General features: G+C 46.3%; 1 protein-coding gene across 1 annotated transcript in view; it reads left to right on the top strand.

Annotated features, from left to right (window-relative positions):
* LOC127579065 (tumor necrosis factor receptor superfamily member 5-like) overlaps positions 1-17075 on the top strand; it is a 95355-nt gene extending 78280 nt beyond the window's left edge. The window contains exons 5-9 of the mRNA XM_052031700.1: positions 1443-1539; positions 6102-6163; positions 9697-9795; positions 12400-12437; positions 13694-17075. Of these exons, the coding sequence (XP_051887660.1) occupies positions 1443-1539; positions 6102-6163; positions 9697-9795; positions 12400-12437; positions 13694-13942 (545 nt within the window). The 3' untranslated portion in view covers positions 13943-17075. The remainder of the gene's footprint in view (positions 1-1442; positions 1540-6101; positions 6164-9696; positions 9796-12399; positions 12438-13693) is intronic.
* The last annotated feature ends 1097 nt before the right edge of the window (positions 17076-18172 follow it).

Raw genomic sequence — 18172 nt, forward strand, 5'->3', positions numbered from 1 at the left:
GTCCACCTTCCCAACCCACCAGAGACTGTTTGTCAGAGCTTGGGTCTCCTGGGAGCCAGTATGTTTTGGGATCATCACATTGTAGGTCGTGCATCCGATAGAGACCAGAATGTTAGTGGAACTTCTTGCTTACAAACCAGAAATCCTCTGACATGAGAGAAAAGCTTCTGCAGCACTTCTTTTAGATAATTATCAAGTGTGAGATTTGCAAGTTTATTTTAGATCCTCAAAGAGTAAGATGCTATCTCCTTCCACTGGCAGTCGGTTGGTAACAAAAGGGTAGATGCTTAAGATAATTACCACAAGAAGCAGTGACAGATGAGGAGAATCATTTTCTTCCACTGAGCAACAAGTTTGATCACGAATGCAGTGTTTAACTGGTTGGTTGAAGCAGATGCAGTGAAACTCAGATAATCTGGCATGTTCAGGGCTTTGGTGGATTTTCAGGACCACTGGATGTTATTCATTAATTCCCTAACACATTTTTAAATTATTCTTTTTGTGATGGCACACAGTATTCATTGAATTTGGTGCGTCCTGGGGGAGTGTGGGGACTGGGCCCCAGTGTCCTGGGGGAGTGTGGGGACTGGGCCCCAGTGTCCTGGGGGAGTGTGGGGACTGGGCCCCAATGTCCTGGGGGAGTGTGGGGACTGGGCCCCAGTGTCCTGGGGGAGTGTGGGGACTGGGCCCCAGTGTCCTGGGGGAGTGTGGGGACTGGGCCTCAGTGTCCTGGGATACATGGGAACCAGGTCCCCAGTGTCCTGGGGTAGTGTGAGAACCAGGGCCCTGGTGAGTTCTGGATACATGGGAACCAGGGCCCCAGTGTCCTGGAGGAGTGTGGGGACTGGGCCCCAGGTGAATCCTGGGGTACATGGGAACCAGGGCCCCGGTGAGTCCTGGGGTACCCGGGAACCGGGGCCCTGTTGAGACTTGGGGGAGTGCGGGGACTGAGTCCCTGGTGAGTCCTGGGGAGTGTGGAGACCGGATTCCTGGTGAGTCCCGGGGGAGTGTGGGATCGGAGACCTGGTGAGTCCCGGGGGAGTGTGGGATCAGAGTCCTGGTGAGTCCCGGGGCAGTGCGGGGACTGAGGCCCTAGTTAGTCCCAGGGAGTATGGGGAATGTTACCCGGTGAGCCAGCTGCAGAATCATCAGAATTTCTGAGTGGTCAGGTAGTGGATTATTGGAGTCTTACTGTAATTACTTTAAAAGGGAATTGAATAAATACACGAAAAGAAAGAGAAAAACATAATTGCAGGGGGCGGGGGCAGAGCTGGAGACGTCTTTGGTGGGACTATAAGCCCGTCCACCATTTTGGTCAGATCCCCTGGAGTTTTGTTGACTTTTTAAAATTTGAAGCTTTTGGATAATGGACCAACGGGCTTGGTCTGACAGTGGCTGTTGGCGAATTGTAATGACAGTATCTTCTCTAATCTCTTGGCCAGGTGATCGAAAATACAATGGAACAGTGTGTGAGAAATGCAAAGAAGGATTCTATTCAAATGTGTCGTCCTCCACCGACCCCTGCAAGAAATGGATGAGGTAGGTTGACGGGGTGGTGAAGAAGGCCTTTGGCACGTCAGCCTTTATAAGTGAGGGCATTGAATATAAAAGTTGTGAGGTCATGGTGCGATATACAGGACGCTGGTGAGGCCGCACTTGGAGCATTGTGGGAAAGATGTTATTAAACTGGAAAGAGTACAGAAAAGATTTACACCGACGTTGCCAGGACCTGAGGGACTGAGTCATAGGGAGAGGTTGGACAGGCTAGGTCTTTATTCCTTGGAGCACAGGAGACTGAGAGGTGATCTTATAGAGCCATATAAAATCTTGAGGGGCACAGATACGGTGAATGCACTCAGTCTTTTTCCGAGGATTGGGGAATCAAGAACTGGAGGGCAAAGGTTTAGGGTGAGAGGGGAAAGATTTAATCAGAACGTGAGGGGCAAATTTTTTACACCCATGTGGAATGAGCTGCCAGAGGAAGTGGTTGAGGCAGGTACAATAACAACGTTTAAAAGACACTTGGACAGCTACATGGATTGGAAAGGTTTAGAAGGTTATGGGACCAAACACTGGCAAATGGGACTAGCTTGGATGGGGCATCTTGGTCAGCATGGACCAGTTGGGCCGAAGGGCCTGTTTCTGCGCTGTATGACTTTATATCTCTAAGTAGCCAGGTTCAGAGACGCATCCTCACAACACTGGCAGCATACTTGACCCTTTGCTGCCTCATATTCCATCACCAAGGTCACACAATCCTGGTTACATGTGTAATCTCTAAGGTACTTCTATGTTTGTGATTCAGGGTGGCCAAATCTAGTTAGATGTATTTCTGGAAATTTCAACCATGATCTCTGTTGGAAGATTCCCAATTAAGAACATAGAATTAGGAACTGAGTTGGCCAATTTATGACTGAGCCTCAAGGTCATGGGTGATCTTCTGCCTCGGTGCTATTTCCTTGCACTCTACCTATATCCCTTGATTTCCTTAATATCCTGAAATTTATCGATCTCTGTTTTCAACAAACGTGGTGACTGAGCCTATGAAGCCTTCTTGGGCAGGGCACTCCAAAGATTCTGAGTGACAACATTTCTCCCCACCTCAGTCCTAAGTACTCTGTAGTGGTTAGCGTAACACCATTACAGCGCCAGCGACCCGGGTTCAATTCCAGCCGCTGTCCGTAAGGAGTTTGTACGTTCTCCCCATGTCTGTGTGGGTTTCCTCCGGGTGCTCCGGCTTCCTCCCACATTCCAAAGACGTACGGGTTAGGAAGTTGTGGGCATGCTATGTTGGGGCCGTAAGTGTGGCGACACTAGCGGGCTGCCCCCAGAACACTCCATGCAAAGATGCATTTCACTGTGTGCTTTGATGTACACGTGACCAATAAAGATATCCTATATCCTATGCTATCATATTCTGTGACCCCTGCTTCTAGACTCCTCAGGTAGGGGAAACACATCCCCTGTTTCCACCCTGCTGAGCCCGGTAAGAACGTTGTACACCATTAAGATCTCCTCTCATTCTGCTAAACTCTAAAGAATATAGGCCCAGTTTACCCAATCTTTTATCATGTGGCAATCTCACCATTCCTGGTGCCAGTCTGGTGAATATTTTTATGCACTCCCTCTCGGGCAAGTATGTTCTTTCTTAGGTGAATAGATCAAAACTATAATCCATACTCCAGGTGTGTTGTACCATGGCCTGAAACAATCGCAATTAGACTGCCTTACTCATAAATCCAAATGTTTTTGTAGTAAAGGCTAATGTACTATTTGCCTTCCTAATTGCTTACTGCACTTGCTCATTGGCTTTCAGTGAGGTGTGTACAAGGACACCCAAGTCCCTTTGAACATCAATATTTTCCAGTCGGTCACGATTTAAAAGATACTCTGCTCTTCTCTTTTGTGCACTGATAGGGATATTTTTCCATATTATATTTGATTATTGTTAAAAAGCCTTTCTCAGACAAAATAGAGAATTCTGGACATACTCAGCAGATCAGACATCATCTACGAAGAATTCGAGTTAATATCTCTGGTCAAACACTGCAATCAAAAGAAAACTGCAGGTTTTGATTTTTAAAAGGACATTTAGTCAAGAGGAGGAATTAAGGGATTGTCAGATTTATGATCTGAAAAGCTTTGAATTTGATTCTGGAAGTCTTTTTTGAGAGCTGCTCCTCAAGTTTCTGCTGAGCTTCATTGGAACAGTGTAGGAAGCTGAGGACAGAGTGAGGTGGGGAATTAATTTGATTAACTTAACAGACGATCTGAAGCTTGGGATCATACTTGGCAATGAGGTGTTCAGCAAGCTTCGTTTAGTCTTCCCAATGTCAGAGAGACTTCATTATGAGCAAAAAAAATGTAGCTGTTACACTGAAGGAGGCACATTTGTTACAAATTCACTTAGAAAGAGTGTCTGAGGCTCTTAATGGGGAGAAAGAAGGAGGGGAAAGGGTGGGCTTTCTACCTGCTGCAGATGCACAGGAAGGTGCCGTGGGAAGGGGAATGATGTGTCTGGAGATAGAGCACTCAGAGGGGCTGACTCTTTGGGCTGTTGAATGGGGACACCAGAAGTGTTCAGTGGTGATGTCGAAAGTAAACTGGAAATATTGAAAGTATCTCGTATTTCTTTTTTATCCAATAATCTAAAGGTTAAAAAGATTACTTTTTTTTTAGAAAGCACCGACTTTTAATTTCCTTATGATGTTTCTCTCAGTTGCTTGTAGTAATATCTTAGAAATTTGTCTTTCATTGATAGAGACTGTAGGGCGATCTTGGAAAGTTGCATTGTACAATGGGATGGTGTCCTTCCAGACACCTGGTGTATAAGACTACCCATGTCCAGTTATCAGGCCACTCCTGAGCCATTAAATTGCAGAATACATTGTGCGGGCTATTGGAAAATGGGAAATACCAAAAGATTGGGAAGTGATGGTGGACGAAGAGAATTACAATGATGTTCTGAGCTGGGACAGACCTTGGTCTGGGCCTCTCGTTTAATTCTTTCATTGATATTCTTTTTAAAATTGACTGTCATATCCACCGTTCCCAGGAGCTTGTCCAACCACAGGCAGCTCTCTCTCCAGGACTAGTTCCCTCAGTTGATTGGAGCTTGTCTGCTGTGTCTGATTAGAGCAGGAACCAAGCATAGGCACACTGCCCACTGCCCGCAGCAACCCCCCCCCCCATACACACACACACACACACACACACACACACACACACACACACACACACACACACGCAACCCCCCCATAAACACACACACACACACACACACACACACACACACACACACACACACACACACACACACACACACTATTAGACAGTATTGGATGCATAGACATTGCTCACAGCTGGTTATTATTTTGAAGTGCCCTTCTTCAGATAATTTGCTGTCACGTGCTCCTGTCTTACAGAGCCAGTCGCCTATTGATCTAGACTGAGTGTGTATATGAATGTGCTTTATGTATGTGTCTCTCACAGCATATTACAGAATCCTGCAGAGCTGGAATTTGCTAAATGTCCACCATGAATGAAGCTAATGTAGAGATCTTGCAATATTCCCATTCCGTAGATCTGTAAGAATCGAAATATACTACAGGTCAGGGAAAACAACTGCATTTTTGTAAAAGGTGCCAAGTTTATAACAGCTGAGCTTTGCTGCCATCATGAGACTAATGGTAGTATTGCTCACCCCTGTCCCAGCAATGGGAACAGCTTGGGACCCATTCAGAAAGAGGGTTCATTTAGCAAAACTGTTCCCTTTGACATCCCTGCAGCATACCGCTCAACTAACATAACGTGTAACAACCTCAACCATCCTAAATTAATCAGAACTTACTTATGTACGGAATAATCTGTCTGGATGGCATGCAAAACGTTTTTAACTGTATCGCGGTATATGTGACAATAATAAACCAATTACCAGTTACAAACACAATGTGGTAGTTAAATATTGTTGCACAGTAAGATTAGGTTTGCTCTTTGTGCTGAGTTATCTGCCTTCAGCAGATCTCTGTCCTCGGGCTGGACCCTGGGACCAGTATCGCTGATTGCCAACCGACAACATGCTTGGAAATTGATGTGCAGTTACTGGGCACGAGTAAGATAGGGTTTGGCTGCGATGTCCTCTTTTATTGCCTGGCACTCGGTGTTGATGGATTCCAGGGGGAGTTGGGAGAGAAGAAGGAGAGGACTAGGTGGGATATTTGCTGCCACAAAGCACTTGGCCCAACCAGTCGAGGCTCACTCCTGTCTTTCCTCATCTAATCCCTCCCATTCCCTTCTCCCATATATCCTTGTCCAGCGTCCCCCTGTATCCATCTACACGCTTCACCTCGGCCACCTCCGAGGAATCAAACTGAAGAATTCCCTGCAGCCGGGAGTATCCCAGGTCTTACTTGAGTTCATTCCTGTAGCTGGATACCCCCTTCCCTTAGACAGTGGTCTCAGCTGAGGCCAGGTCTACCAACCCTAAGCCACACTTTAATTGATCGTGCCGTGTTTGGGGGAACGGGAGAGTGCTGATTAACCTGTGGGTTGGGGTGTGGGAGCAGTCATCATTTGTCTCAAGGCTGTTTGTTCCCTTTCAGCTGTGCAGCACTCGGATTGATTGAAACCAAACCTGGCAGCTCAGAGGCCGACGTTGTATGCAGTGAGTATTCTCTGGCAGAAGGGGTCTGATCTTCTGGATAATTGGGACCTGAGTCAAGAAACTAGTATTTAAAATACAAAAAAAATTACAGATGCTGGTTATCGTAAATAAAAACAGAAAATGCGGGGGATATTCAGCAGGTCAGGCAACATCTGTGGAGTGAGACACAGGGCAGGCACGGTAGTGTAGCGGGTAGTGTAACGCTTTACTGTGCCAGCGACCTGGGTTCAATTCCGGCTGCTGTCTGTAAGGAGTTTGTGCATCCTCTCCGTGTCTGTGTGGGTTTCCTACGGGTGCTCTGGTTTCCTCCCACATTCCAAAGACGTACGGGTTAGGAAGTTGTGGGCGTGCTATGTTGGCGCCGGAAGCGTAGCAACACTTGCGGGCTGCTCCCAGAACACACTACGCAAAAGATGCATTTCACTGTGTGTTTTGATGCGCATGTGACTAATAAAGATATCTTATCCAATGCTTCAGGTTAAGCACCCTTCATCAAAACTGGAAAAGTGAGGCATGTTGCAGAGAGGGGGAGGGTGTGGAGAAGGGAAGGAGGATCTATTGCAGAGTGTAGAGCAGGTGAAGCAATTGCTTTTGGTGTTGTGCAGGAGAGGGAAGTAACAGTCGGTGCAGGAGTGCTGCATTACTGGAGAGGGAAATGACCAAATACTTTTTAATCACAGCTCATCTGTCTGGAAAGGTGTAAGTGAAGGCAGTGGAGATGGAAAAGAAACCTGAACTGTGAGATACAGAACATGGCGGCTGCTAGAAATCCAAAATAAATGAGAATGCTGGAAACTCCCAGCAGATCAGGCAGCATCTGTGGAGAGAGAAAGAAACTGTATTAATGTTACTGGCCAGTTCTGGCATATTCGGGAAAGGCTGGTTAACTGAAACTGTTGAATTCGTCATCGAGTTTCGGGGGTTAGTCAGAAGAGGAGGTGATATTCTTTGAGTTGACTCTGAGCTTTGTTGAGATGGTGTAGGAGGTCAGTGGAATAGAGAATTAAAGTGATGGGGGACTGGAAGCTCCAGGTCACCCCTATGACTGAATGGAGATGTTCTGCAAAGGGGTTGCCTGATCTCCAACGCAGAGGAGACCACATCATGAGAACCAAATGCAGTTCATTTGAAAGAACTGCAAGTAAATCGCTGCATCACCCAGAAGGAGTTGTTTGGGTCACTGGATGGTGGGAAGGGGAAGAGGTTGAAGGTTGGGTATTGCATCTCTTGCGATTGCATGGGAAAGCGCAGTGGGACAAGGGGTGATTGGTGAAGAGGGGACCAGGAGGTCACAAAGAGACCAGCATCTTGATGTGATGGAAATTAATGGATGATGATGAATTGAATGTGGATGCTGGTGGGGTGGAAGTTAAGGACAGATGGTTCCCTATCCTTGCTGTCTGGGAGGAGAAGGGATGAGAGCAGAAGTGTGGGAAACAGAGGAAACTGGATTGGGACATCTCTCAACAATGGTAGAAGGGAAGTCATGGTTACGGAAAAAAGAACGCATCTTAAAGACATTGGTGTGGAAAGCCTCATCATTAGAACAGATACGATGGAGTTGCAGAAACGGGCAGGAAGTGTACTCAGAGTAGCTGTGGGGGTTTGTCGGATTGCAATGGGTATTGGTCATGGACCTGTTCACTGAGATGGAGATGGAGAAGTCGAGGAAAGGTAGGGAAGAGTTAGAGATGGACCATGCGAAGGTGGGAGCAGGTGGAAACTGGCAGCAAGGGTAGTGAAATTTTTGTTCTGGACAAGTGTAGAAAGCAGCACCAATGCAGTCATCAATGTGTTGGACAAAGAGGTGAGGCAGTGGGACTGAAACAAGGACCGCTCCACTATCCCACAAAGAGACAGGCTTAGCTTGAGCCCATGTGAGTTCCCATAGCTACACCTTTGACTTGGAGAAAAGGAGAAGTTCACTATAAGAACAAGGGGAAAATGGATGGAATTAAAGCAGGGAAAATAAATTCTACTGGGCAAGAGCACATTGAGACAATAGGTCTTCCTGATCTCAGGGAGAGGCTAGAAGGGGGATGTACGCGTTGGGGACTATTAGGCTGGCGACTGCAGAGGGAAGATCTCCCGAGTGTCTGGAGGTAATGTCCTGATATTAGTGGCAGGGTCATGGTCCAGAATGTGGTGTGAGGAAGTGTCTGAGAGCTGATTATGGCATTTGGAAGATAGGATCAGTTCATAAACAGCAACGTAGGTTTGCTGAAGATGCATGGTTGGTCATTCATGAGTGGGAGTGCTGCAAGTTCAGAGAGGGGAGTAGGTAAGAGGGAGAGTGACCTCATTAAGATTGTTGCAGAACTTCTCAAACCTGTTGAATGGCAGGTCATGTTGGTACACTGTTATGGGAACAGGAGAAAGGATTGTAAAAGGAAAGGTGGGCTGATCGAAGACTGGAAATCGAACTTACTTATGGAAGCAGCGGGCAAGGCTGAGGTACTGAATGAACACTTCATCAAGGAAGGAGATGCTACGAGCCTCAGCAAAGGAAGATGCAACGGGGCCAGAAATTGACAAAGAGGAGGGTGATGGAAAGCTGGATAAATCACCTGGCCCAGATGGGATGCAGCTCAGGTTGTTGAGGGAAGGAAAGGAGGGGATTGCAGAGACCCCAGCCACAATCTTCCAAACACCTGCAGATTCGGGGAAGGTGCCTGAAGATTAGGAAATTATAAATGCTACACTCTTGATTAAAAAAGAGAATAGTCAAAAACTGATTGGGCCTCAGTGGTGGGGAAAGTTCCACAAATAATAATCAGCTGCAGACTTTGCAGGTGCTTGTGTGGATTGATCAGAGAAAGCCAGCAAGGCAAATTGTGTCTCGCTAACTTGGCAGAGTCAGTCAAACTGGAGAAGTTGGGATTGTTCACCTCAGAACAGAGAAGGTTATAAGGGGATCCAGAGATATTTCAAATCATGGACAGTAAAAACAGGTAGACAGTGAGTGTTGCCACTGGTAGAGAGGTCAAGAACCAGGAGACAGAGAAGGAAATTGATTGGCCAAAGACGTAGTGGGGAAGTGAGTGTATACAGCAAGTGTTTCGGGTCAGGATTGCACTGCCAGGGGCAGTATTGGGGCAGATTCAAATACAGCTGGTCAAGTACCTGATAGGAAAGCAGGGTTTGGGGCGAGGGCACAGAGGTGGGACCAAGTGAATTGGCCTTGCACGGATCCGGTATGGGCCTGATGGGCCAAGTGGCCTCTTTCTATGCTGTAACCATTCATGATTCTGTCACTCCCTCCAAGTTACACAAGGCCCTAACGCTGAAACATGCTGCCATTCCATCATCGTTAGAATCCTGGAAAGGCCCACCCCACAGCCCCTTCTCCCCCATGGACTGCAGCCGTTCAGAACGAAGCCTTCACAAGGATAGGGAGTGGGCAGCAGCCCTCCTCCAAGTCCACGGTCTAGGCACGGTGATCTCACAAGAGCCTCTGGCTGTTGAGAAGAACTTTGACAGGTTTCAATGTACATTTCAAGACCAGGTTAATACAGGTTGACTTTTTATTTCAGGCGTTCCGTTACAAGGTGATGGATGTTGCAAAGGTGCAGTTATCCCCTTGGCTCTGATTCTTGTCATCTTCGTAGCTCTGTTTGTCTGCAGCCAGTTGGGTGAGTGTTCTGCTCTGACAGTTACCCTGCCTCTTGTGGTGGTTTACAATAAGACCTGTTAAGCTCGCAATGTAACCAAAGCGAGTCAGGAAGCAGCGGATGCTGGAAATGCGAAACAGAAACACAAAATTCTGGAACCACTGAGGAGGTCAGGCAGCAGCTGTGGGGAGAGAGAGACTGTTCTTTCTCCCCATGGATACTGATTGACCTGATGAGTGCATCCAGCATTTTGCATTCTTGTAACTAAAGCAGGGTCTACATTGTACCCAGTCACCTTTAATCAGCCAAACATTTAATTGAGGTTTACTATTCTCTGGCTCGGAGAGTTTCAAATGCAGGTGAAGTAAATACCAAGCCACAGCACTTTGCCTCATAATATGTTATGACTTTTTGGTTATCTCTATCAGCACCAAACTTGGTTAGTAGAATCAACCATTACTTACCAGTTGGCAAGTCCTCATTGCCTTTTGCAATTGTTCTTGTCACATGATAAATTTCTGAATACACGTATATGTCATACAAGCTGGTCACCTTCCCACTTGGTTTGAGAGGCTTGTATGTTCCAGTCCTTCAGCCTTTCCCATAGCCGGATATCCGAATTAAATTATCCCGTTTCCCCAGTGACTTACGTTTCAACTGGACAATTTTTAAAAAGAAATTCAGAAATGTTACTTTATTTGTAAAGATGATCAGTGCTGATGTGATGTCATCAGTGAAGGCCATATGATTACATCACAGCAGCGTAACATCAATTTTCCTTTGTGTGCAAGGGTTCTAGCCCCTCAGTGCCCAGTGGTGGGAAGGCTTTGTGACCTCTTCCCCACAGAGCTGATCTGAGCCTCAGTACGTACTCCTGCACCCTGGAACGTGCCAGTCAGCATTATCTACTCGTGGATGATTCCTTGCAATGGTATATCAGCGAGTTTCCGGCTACCCAGAGGGTGGCTTTCACTGAGTTGATATCTTTCAGCAGCAGGTAGTACTTGTCTCAGTGTGCACTCCTGGGACCGACCCACTTGGCAGAGAAGAGGGACTGGAGTGGTTCAAAAACATAGAACGCTACAGCACAGTACAGGCCCTTCGGCCCACAACGTTGTGCCGACATTTTATCCTGCTCTAGTATCTATCTAACCCTTCCCTCCCAAATGTTAACCTCCAATCCGAATGCACTCCCTCCACCACAACCCTCTGCTTTCTACAGGCAAGCCAATTCTGAATCCACACGGCCAAGCCTCCCTGGATCCCATGCCCTCTGACCTTCTGAAGAAGCCTACCATGTGGAACCTTGTCAAATGCCTTACTAAAATTCATGTAGACCACGTCTACTGCACTACCCTCATTAATCTGCCTGGTCACCTCCCCAAAGAACCCTATCAGGCTTGTGAGACATGATCTGCCCTTCACAAAGCCATGCTGGCTGTCCCTGATCAGACCATGATTCTCTAAATGCTCATAGGTCCTATCTCTAAGAATCCTTTCCAACAGCTTGCCCACACAGACATAAGGCTCACTGGTCTGTAATTCTCTGGACTATCCCTACTACCTTTTTTGAATAAGGGGACAACATTCACCACCCTCCAATCCTCCGGTACCATTCCCGTGGACAACGAGGACTCAAAGATCCTAGCCAACGGCTCAGCAATCTCCTCCCTCGCCTCACGCAGCAGCCTGGGGAATATTCCGTCAGGCCCCGGGGACTTATCTGTCTTAATATTTTCTAACAGCTCCAACACATCCTCCCTCTTGATATTTACATGGTCTAGAACAGTAACCTTACCAATACTGTCCTCAGCGTCATCAAGGCCCCTCTCCTTGGTGAATACTGAAGAGAAGTATTCATTGAGGACCTCACCCACTTCCACAGCTTCCAGGCACATCTTCCCACCTTTGTCTCTAATCGGTCCTACCTTTACTCTCGTCATCCTGCTGCTCTTCACATAAGTGAAAAAAGCTTAAAAAAAAGCTTGAAAAAAGATCATGTGTCTAAATGTCCCTAATGTATCTGCTCCCACAACCTCTACTGGCAGTGCGTTCCACGCACCCACCACTCCCTGTGTAAAAAAAACTTAAACCATACATCCCCCTTATTCCTTTCTCCAGTCACCTTAAAATTATGTCCCCTCGTGTTAGCCATTCTCGCCCTGGGAAAAAGTCTTTGACTGTCCACTCGATCTATGCCTCTTATCATCTTGTACACCTCGATCAGGTCACCTCTCATCCTCCTCCTCTCCAAAGAGAAAAGCCCCAGCTCACTCAACCTATCCTCATAAGACATGCTCTCCAATCCAGCCAACATCCTGGTAAATCTCCTCTGCACCCTCTCCAAAGCCTCCACATCCTTCCTGTAATGAGGCGACCAGAACTGAACACAATACTCCAAGTAACTCCAATGTGACCCATCACCACCTCCTCAAGGACATCTATGGATGGGTGTGGCCAGTGACACAGAGGTCCTGAATAAAGAATAAATAAAAATAAAATTGTCTCTGGTATCGATCAGAAAACATAAAAACCTTCAGTGCGTTGATAAGAGAAGCAACTTGTGTGCAGCAATGGATGAAGGTGCTCGTATTCCACTAACAAGTGGCTTGTCTTTCTCTGCAGGTTATCTGAACACTGTAAAGGATGCCATACGAAGGCGGGTGAGTATTATTCTGCGGGGACCAGTAGTGGCTAACAGGGAGATGGTGCTCCTGCTGATCTGCTATGAGCATCTCACACTTTAATGCCTTCATTCTCAGTACCAGGGGATTGTAGCTGAGTGGTTGACAGGTGGCACCACCATTTTGTTTTAGTACTGGGTACCCCACTTACTTGGTCTGGCTGGTACACTGAGCCAACGGATGTCCCAGTGATCTGAGCTTGTCCGACACGTTCCCAGGGATCCAGCAACACCAAGCTGTTCAGGATAGTTCCAACCACCGGAATCTCAGCCCTACCAGGACATCCACAGCACTAAGGCCCAGAACTCCCAGCTACTGGAGAGGGTTCCAGTATTCCCAGCCTTTCAAAGGTATCCCAGCCATCCAGCCAGCCCAGCTTGTCCAGGGCTCCCCCGCTTCGGGACTCGCACCCCGTCCACAGCACACCAATCCTCCAGGACCCAGACGCCGGTGTATCTGGGAGATTCCCAAACTGTGGTCCGAGTCCAGCTAATCCCAGCTGGTCAGCACAAAGGGCCACAGTCCCAGCTGTCCTGGGCCTCCCTCTGCCAGCTGACAGAGTGGACTCACACAGAGTTATAACAGAAGGAGGTGATTCAACCCATTGTGTCCATACTAGCAGATAAAGATCTACCCAACTCAATATTGCTTCCCAGAATGTAGCCCTGTTCTGAAGCATGACATTGCCCCTCAAGGGAAGTTAAGGATGAGCAATAAATGCTGGCCTTTAAGTGTTCATGCAAGTCTTTTCTAAATGTCTCCAAAGATGTACGGGTTAGGAAGTTGTGGGCGTGCTATGTTGGTGCTGTGAGCGTGGTGACACTTGTGGGCTGCCCCCAGAACACTCTATGCAAAAGATGCATTTCACTGTGTGTTTCGATGTACATGTGACTAATAAAGATATCTCATCTCACCTCACCTCACCTCACCTCACCTCACCTCACCTTTTCAGGCAATGGGCTCCAAAGCCCTGCCACTCTAGATAAAGTTTCTTTTCATCAATTCCCTTCTAGCCCTGTCCCTCACCTAATATTTATGCTGCCTGGTTGTTAACCCTTCTAGTGGACTTCCATTGCACTTCATCTCCTGTGGATGAACTGGGATATTGTGTGACTACATGATGGGATCCACTTGCAGTGGCGATCTGCTGGATTCTCGCTGTAGGAGGCAGGGTTAGGAAACGCCTCGTGGTTAATAGGATGAGATCTGTCTCACGTGGCCTCTGTGTCTTTTAGATGACGAGAGGAAATGAAGAGGAGGACCCTGAGAATGGAATCCCCGAAGCCGAGCTGCTACATGGTCTGCCCACACCAGAGAGTGGGCTGCACGCAGGGATCCAGGAAGAGGGCAAGGACAGCCACCCCTCTGAGGAGGAGCAGAATCATGTTGCCACTCCGATGGCGAGGGAAGACTTCATGTGTGGACAGGATGCTAACGGGAGTGCAGGAAGGCAGTGGATAGGCAGAGAACTTGAATTGTCGTGAATCAGTGGCTGAAACAATATCCCTCAGACTTCAACAGGTTTCCCTTGAAATATTGTGGCTTTTGTTTTAATCCAGAGCATTTTATTTTGCCTTCAACACATTATTTCTATAATGCTGTACCCAATGAACCCCATGCAGTATAATCACCAGTAATGTTACTCATTGGATCAGCGTACTAAGGGATTCCTTTTCTAATAACAGCATTGAACCTACAAAGTGGTCACTCTCGATGCAGACAAGTCCACAGACATTGATTGTCCTGCTCTAAAGTCCTTTGTGCTGCAACTATCCATGACAAATCTCTTCCATTGACTGTTCAAGGTTCGTGCAGAGACTTGCCGATTAGTGCTCGGGAATGGGCTCAGCGGGGTTGGACCAAGTCCGGTTGTTGACCTCCACCTGAGGTAAGGTGTGTGTTGCAGGAAAGAGGTTTGAGCTCATCATCACAGTGATCTCTCAACATCTGTGGCTTGGGATAAAGATATGGAATGAACTGTCAGTGGCTGAGGTCTCAGAGAAGCCGCCAGTGGTCACAGGGCATCGGCCAGTGCGAGACTGCCAGTGCTTCTTAGTCTCCTGAGGGACTGTGCTAGGTGGAGCTGTCCTCCAGCAAGGACTAAATTCAGCAGGAGAGGAGGGGAGAACAATACAGCTGGAACAATGACAAGAACATAACCCCAAATCGGATGAGAGTGAAGCCATTCGAACTTCATCGCTGTTCATTGCATTGAAACCACTTGCAAACTCACATCTCTATGATTTCACTGGTTGATTGGTTAAATAATTCACAATAATGGCAATCTTCTTTTACATATCTCACTGAAGATTTTTCAGCTGCTATAATGGAGGCGATGACATTAGTCTGAGTTTACTACAACTATAAATAGCATGATTTTGCATTTTTTTTTGTTGGGGGAGCCACATAGAAACATTGATCAAAGGCTCTTGTTACTGAGGCAGGTTGTGAGCTTGGAGCAGAGGGGCCGTGAGGTGTCTTGAGTGCATCGTGGTCTGTTTAAGCTTCAAGCATTAAACTGGTATACCAAAACTAAAACCTTACTAAGTTAAATAAACTTAAACTAATTAGCTAGAAGACAAATTGAATTTATTAAATAATTAATTAAATGAACATTAATTGAATAATCAAAGCAAGGATGACAGCACAGGAGATGGGTTCCACTTTTCAGAATGTGGGTGTTTGAAGATCCTGGGTACCCAAATTTTCAGTGTCCGTGCTTTGAGGAGCTTGGGCTCAGAGAAGCTGAACTTGAGTCTGAAGTGCAGACGTTGTCATGTATCAGGGATGGTGGGGTGTAACCTGGACACTTAGAGCCAAGGGCCAGTCACATAGGTTAGGTTTGGTTCATGCTACGTGACAGGAGTTTGTGATGTGCTCAGCAGGCCAGTGAAGCAGAAGCAGTGCTGGGAGAGCTTCACCTATGGCCGTTGTTTGAGATCCTTAAGGTACTTGCTGTATCTGGCCGAGAATCACGAATGCGAGGAAAATGGACCAGCCATGACCTGAATGAAGAAGCAAACCCAAGAGGCAAGATTGCCAACTCCTGCTCTGTTACTGGTGACTGAAAAGACCATGGTGTGATACAACAGGCACCATGTTAAAGGAATAAAAGAAGGAAGTGGTTGAGCATAATATATTCAGGATGATAGATACTGGCCTCTGCAACAATGGTCCAGGGTTGCAGCTGGAGCTGTGATTGGAGAAAAAGGCTCCATTTGTCATTCATGTTGGAATCAAGGTGCAGGTCGAGCTAAAATTTAGGCTCTGTTGTGGGAATTTGAGGAGCTTTGGTACAAATTTGAAAGCAAGGTAATAAATCTATAGATTAATTGACATTGACAAAGACTAGAGGTGTAAATATAAAGGCAGAGTGGGACAAGGTGCTTTATTTACTGGGGCATTGGGACAGACTCCTCTTAGACTGGACTGGGGCCAATCTCCTGCAAAATTGAATTAATCCAGATTGGAGACAGGGCTCTAAACCAAAGGAAACTCAAGGGTGAATAGGGGTAGAGTGATAAATCAGAAGCGAAGAGTCTGTAAGTGAAGTAAAGTCAAGCAAGTTAGAAAAGCCAAAGTGTTTTAACAACATTAATCAGATATTAATGACAGAGGTCACATGGAAAAATAGTAAAATTGGAAGCACTGCATCTAAATGTTTGAAGCATTGTAATCGAATCTGCAAGGAGTCTTTGCAACTCCAACTTTGGCAGAGACTGCTGAGCTTGAGTCTGAAGTGCAATCATTGCAACAAGCCAGACATCGGGGGCGTTTCAGTCTGATGTATAAATGTCACTACCAGAGATAAATGATATTGATTAAGTTGCCTTCACTGATATCTGGTTGCAGGGTGACCAAGGTGTGACTTCTAAAAATGTAGATAAACTGTAAAGAGCATGGAGGTCGCCTTGACAACAATGGATAAAGTCAAGCCATTGTGTGGAATGGATGGCTGGAAAATTAAGTTGTAGAGTCAGTTAAGAGAAAAAAGACAGAAAATGCTGGTGGGAATAGTTGATAGACACACTAATATAATCATTGCTTTATACAAAGCATAAATCAGGAAATTGGAGGGGCATATCAGAAAGAACATAATCTTGGGCAGCTTTAAACTTCACAAAGTCCAGACAAACCAAATTAGCAAAAGGAGCTTGAAGAAAAGTTTATGGATTAGAGACAGTTCCCTCGATCAACCAACCAAGGAGCATGCTATTTTGTGTGTTGACTAGGGTTAGTTTAAAAAAAATCTTTATATAAAGAATTATCCTGGGATCCTAATATAGTAGGTTTTCATATTAAATTTGATTGGCGTGGTTAAGCCAGTAACTAAGCTCTAAGTTCAAAAAAAGCCAGTAACGAAGTAACAAGGGTTGCCAGAGGTAGACTGGTGTAATGTATATTTAGTCATGTTGTTTTCTGACATGCCGATATGCATCTTCTTACTGTGGTCTTGATTAGACAAGACATTCTTGGTGCTGCCTGTGCAACAACAACGTAACATTGTCACACACAGGCTGGAATCTTCAGCCTGCACCATGTCTTAAAGACTCAACATGTGAATAGTGTCTTTTTTTTTGTGTAGCCTTTTCAATAAACCTTTACACTTCCTGGATTCATAAATGTGCTGTGTCTGAGTGCATTTCTGGAGATATTACAGTCGGGAAGTTTGATCAAATGACGTGATGGTGATGAACAAGGCAAACATTTAAGAAACAATATGCACTTCAAATAGAAGTAAGTATGGTCTGATTGCCACTACTATATATGGAGGTGTAGTACCATAGAACCATAGAACAATACAGTACAATACAGGCCCTTCAGCCCACCATGTTGTGCTGACCTTCAAACCACTTCTAAGACTATCTAACCCCTTCCTCCCACATATCCCTCTATTTTAAATTCCTCCATATGCTCATCTAACAGTCTCTTGAACTTGACCAATGTATCAGCCTCCACCACCACCCCAGGCAGCACATTCCATGCACCAACCACTCTCTGGGTGAAAAACCTCCCTCTGATATCTCCCTTGAACTTCTCCCCCATTACCTTAAAGCCATGCCCTCTTGTATTGAGCATTGGTGCCCTGGGAAAGAGGCGCTGGCTGTCCACTCTATCTATTCCTCTTAATATTTTGTATACCTCTATCATGTCTCCCCTCATCCTCCTTCTCTCCAATGAGTAAAGCCCTAGCTCCTTTAGTTTCTCTTCATAATCCATACTCTCCAATCCAGGCAGCATCCTGGTAAATCTCCTCTGCACCCTTTCCAACACTTCCGCATCCTTCCTATAATGAGGCAACCAGAACTGGACACAGTACTCCAAGTGTGGTCTAACCAGAGTTTTGTAGAGCTGCATCATTACCTCGCGGCTCTTAAACTCGATCCCACGACTTATAAAGCTAACATCCCATAAGCTTTCTTAACTACCCTATCCACCTGTGTGGCAACTTTCAGGGATCTGTGGATATGAACCCCCAGATCCCTCTGCTCCTCCACACTGCCCAGAATCCTGCCATTAACCTTGTACTTCGCCTTGGAGTTAGTTCTTCCAAAGTGTACCACCTCACACTTCTCCGGATTGAACTCCATTTGCCACTTCTCAGTCCAGCTCTGCATCCTATCAATGTCCCTCTGTAAGCTTCGACAGCCCTCCACACTATCCACAACACCACCAACCTTTGTGTTGTCTGCAAACTTGCCAACCCACCCTTC

Source organism: Pristis pectinata, chromosome 16 (genome assembly GCF_009764475.1).
Source record: "Pristis pectinata isolate sPriPec2 chromosome 16, sPriPec2.1.pri, whole genome shotgun sequence".
Classification (NCBI taxonomy): Eukaryota; Metazoa; Chordata; class Chondrichthyes; order Rhinopristiformes; family Pristidae; genus Pristis; species Pristis pectinata.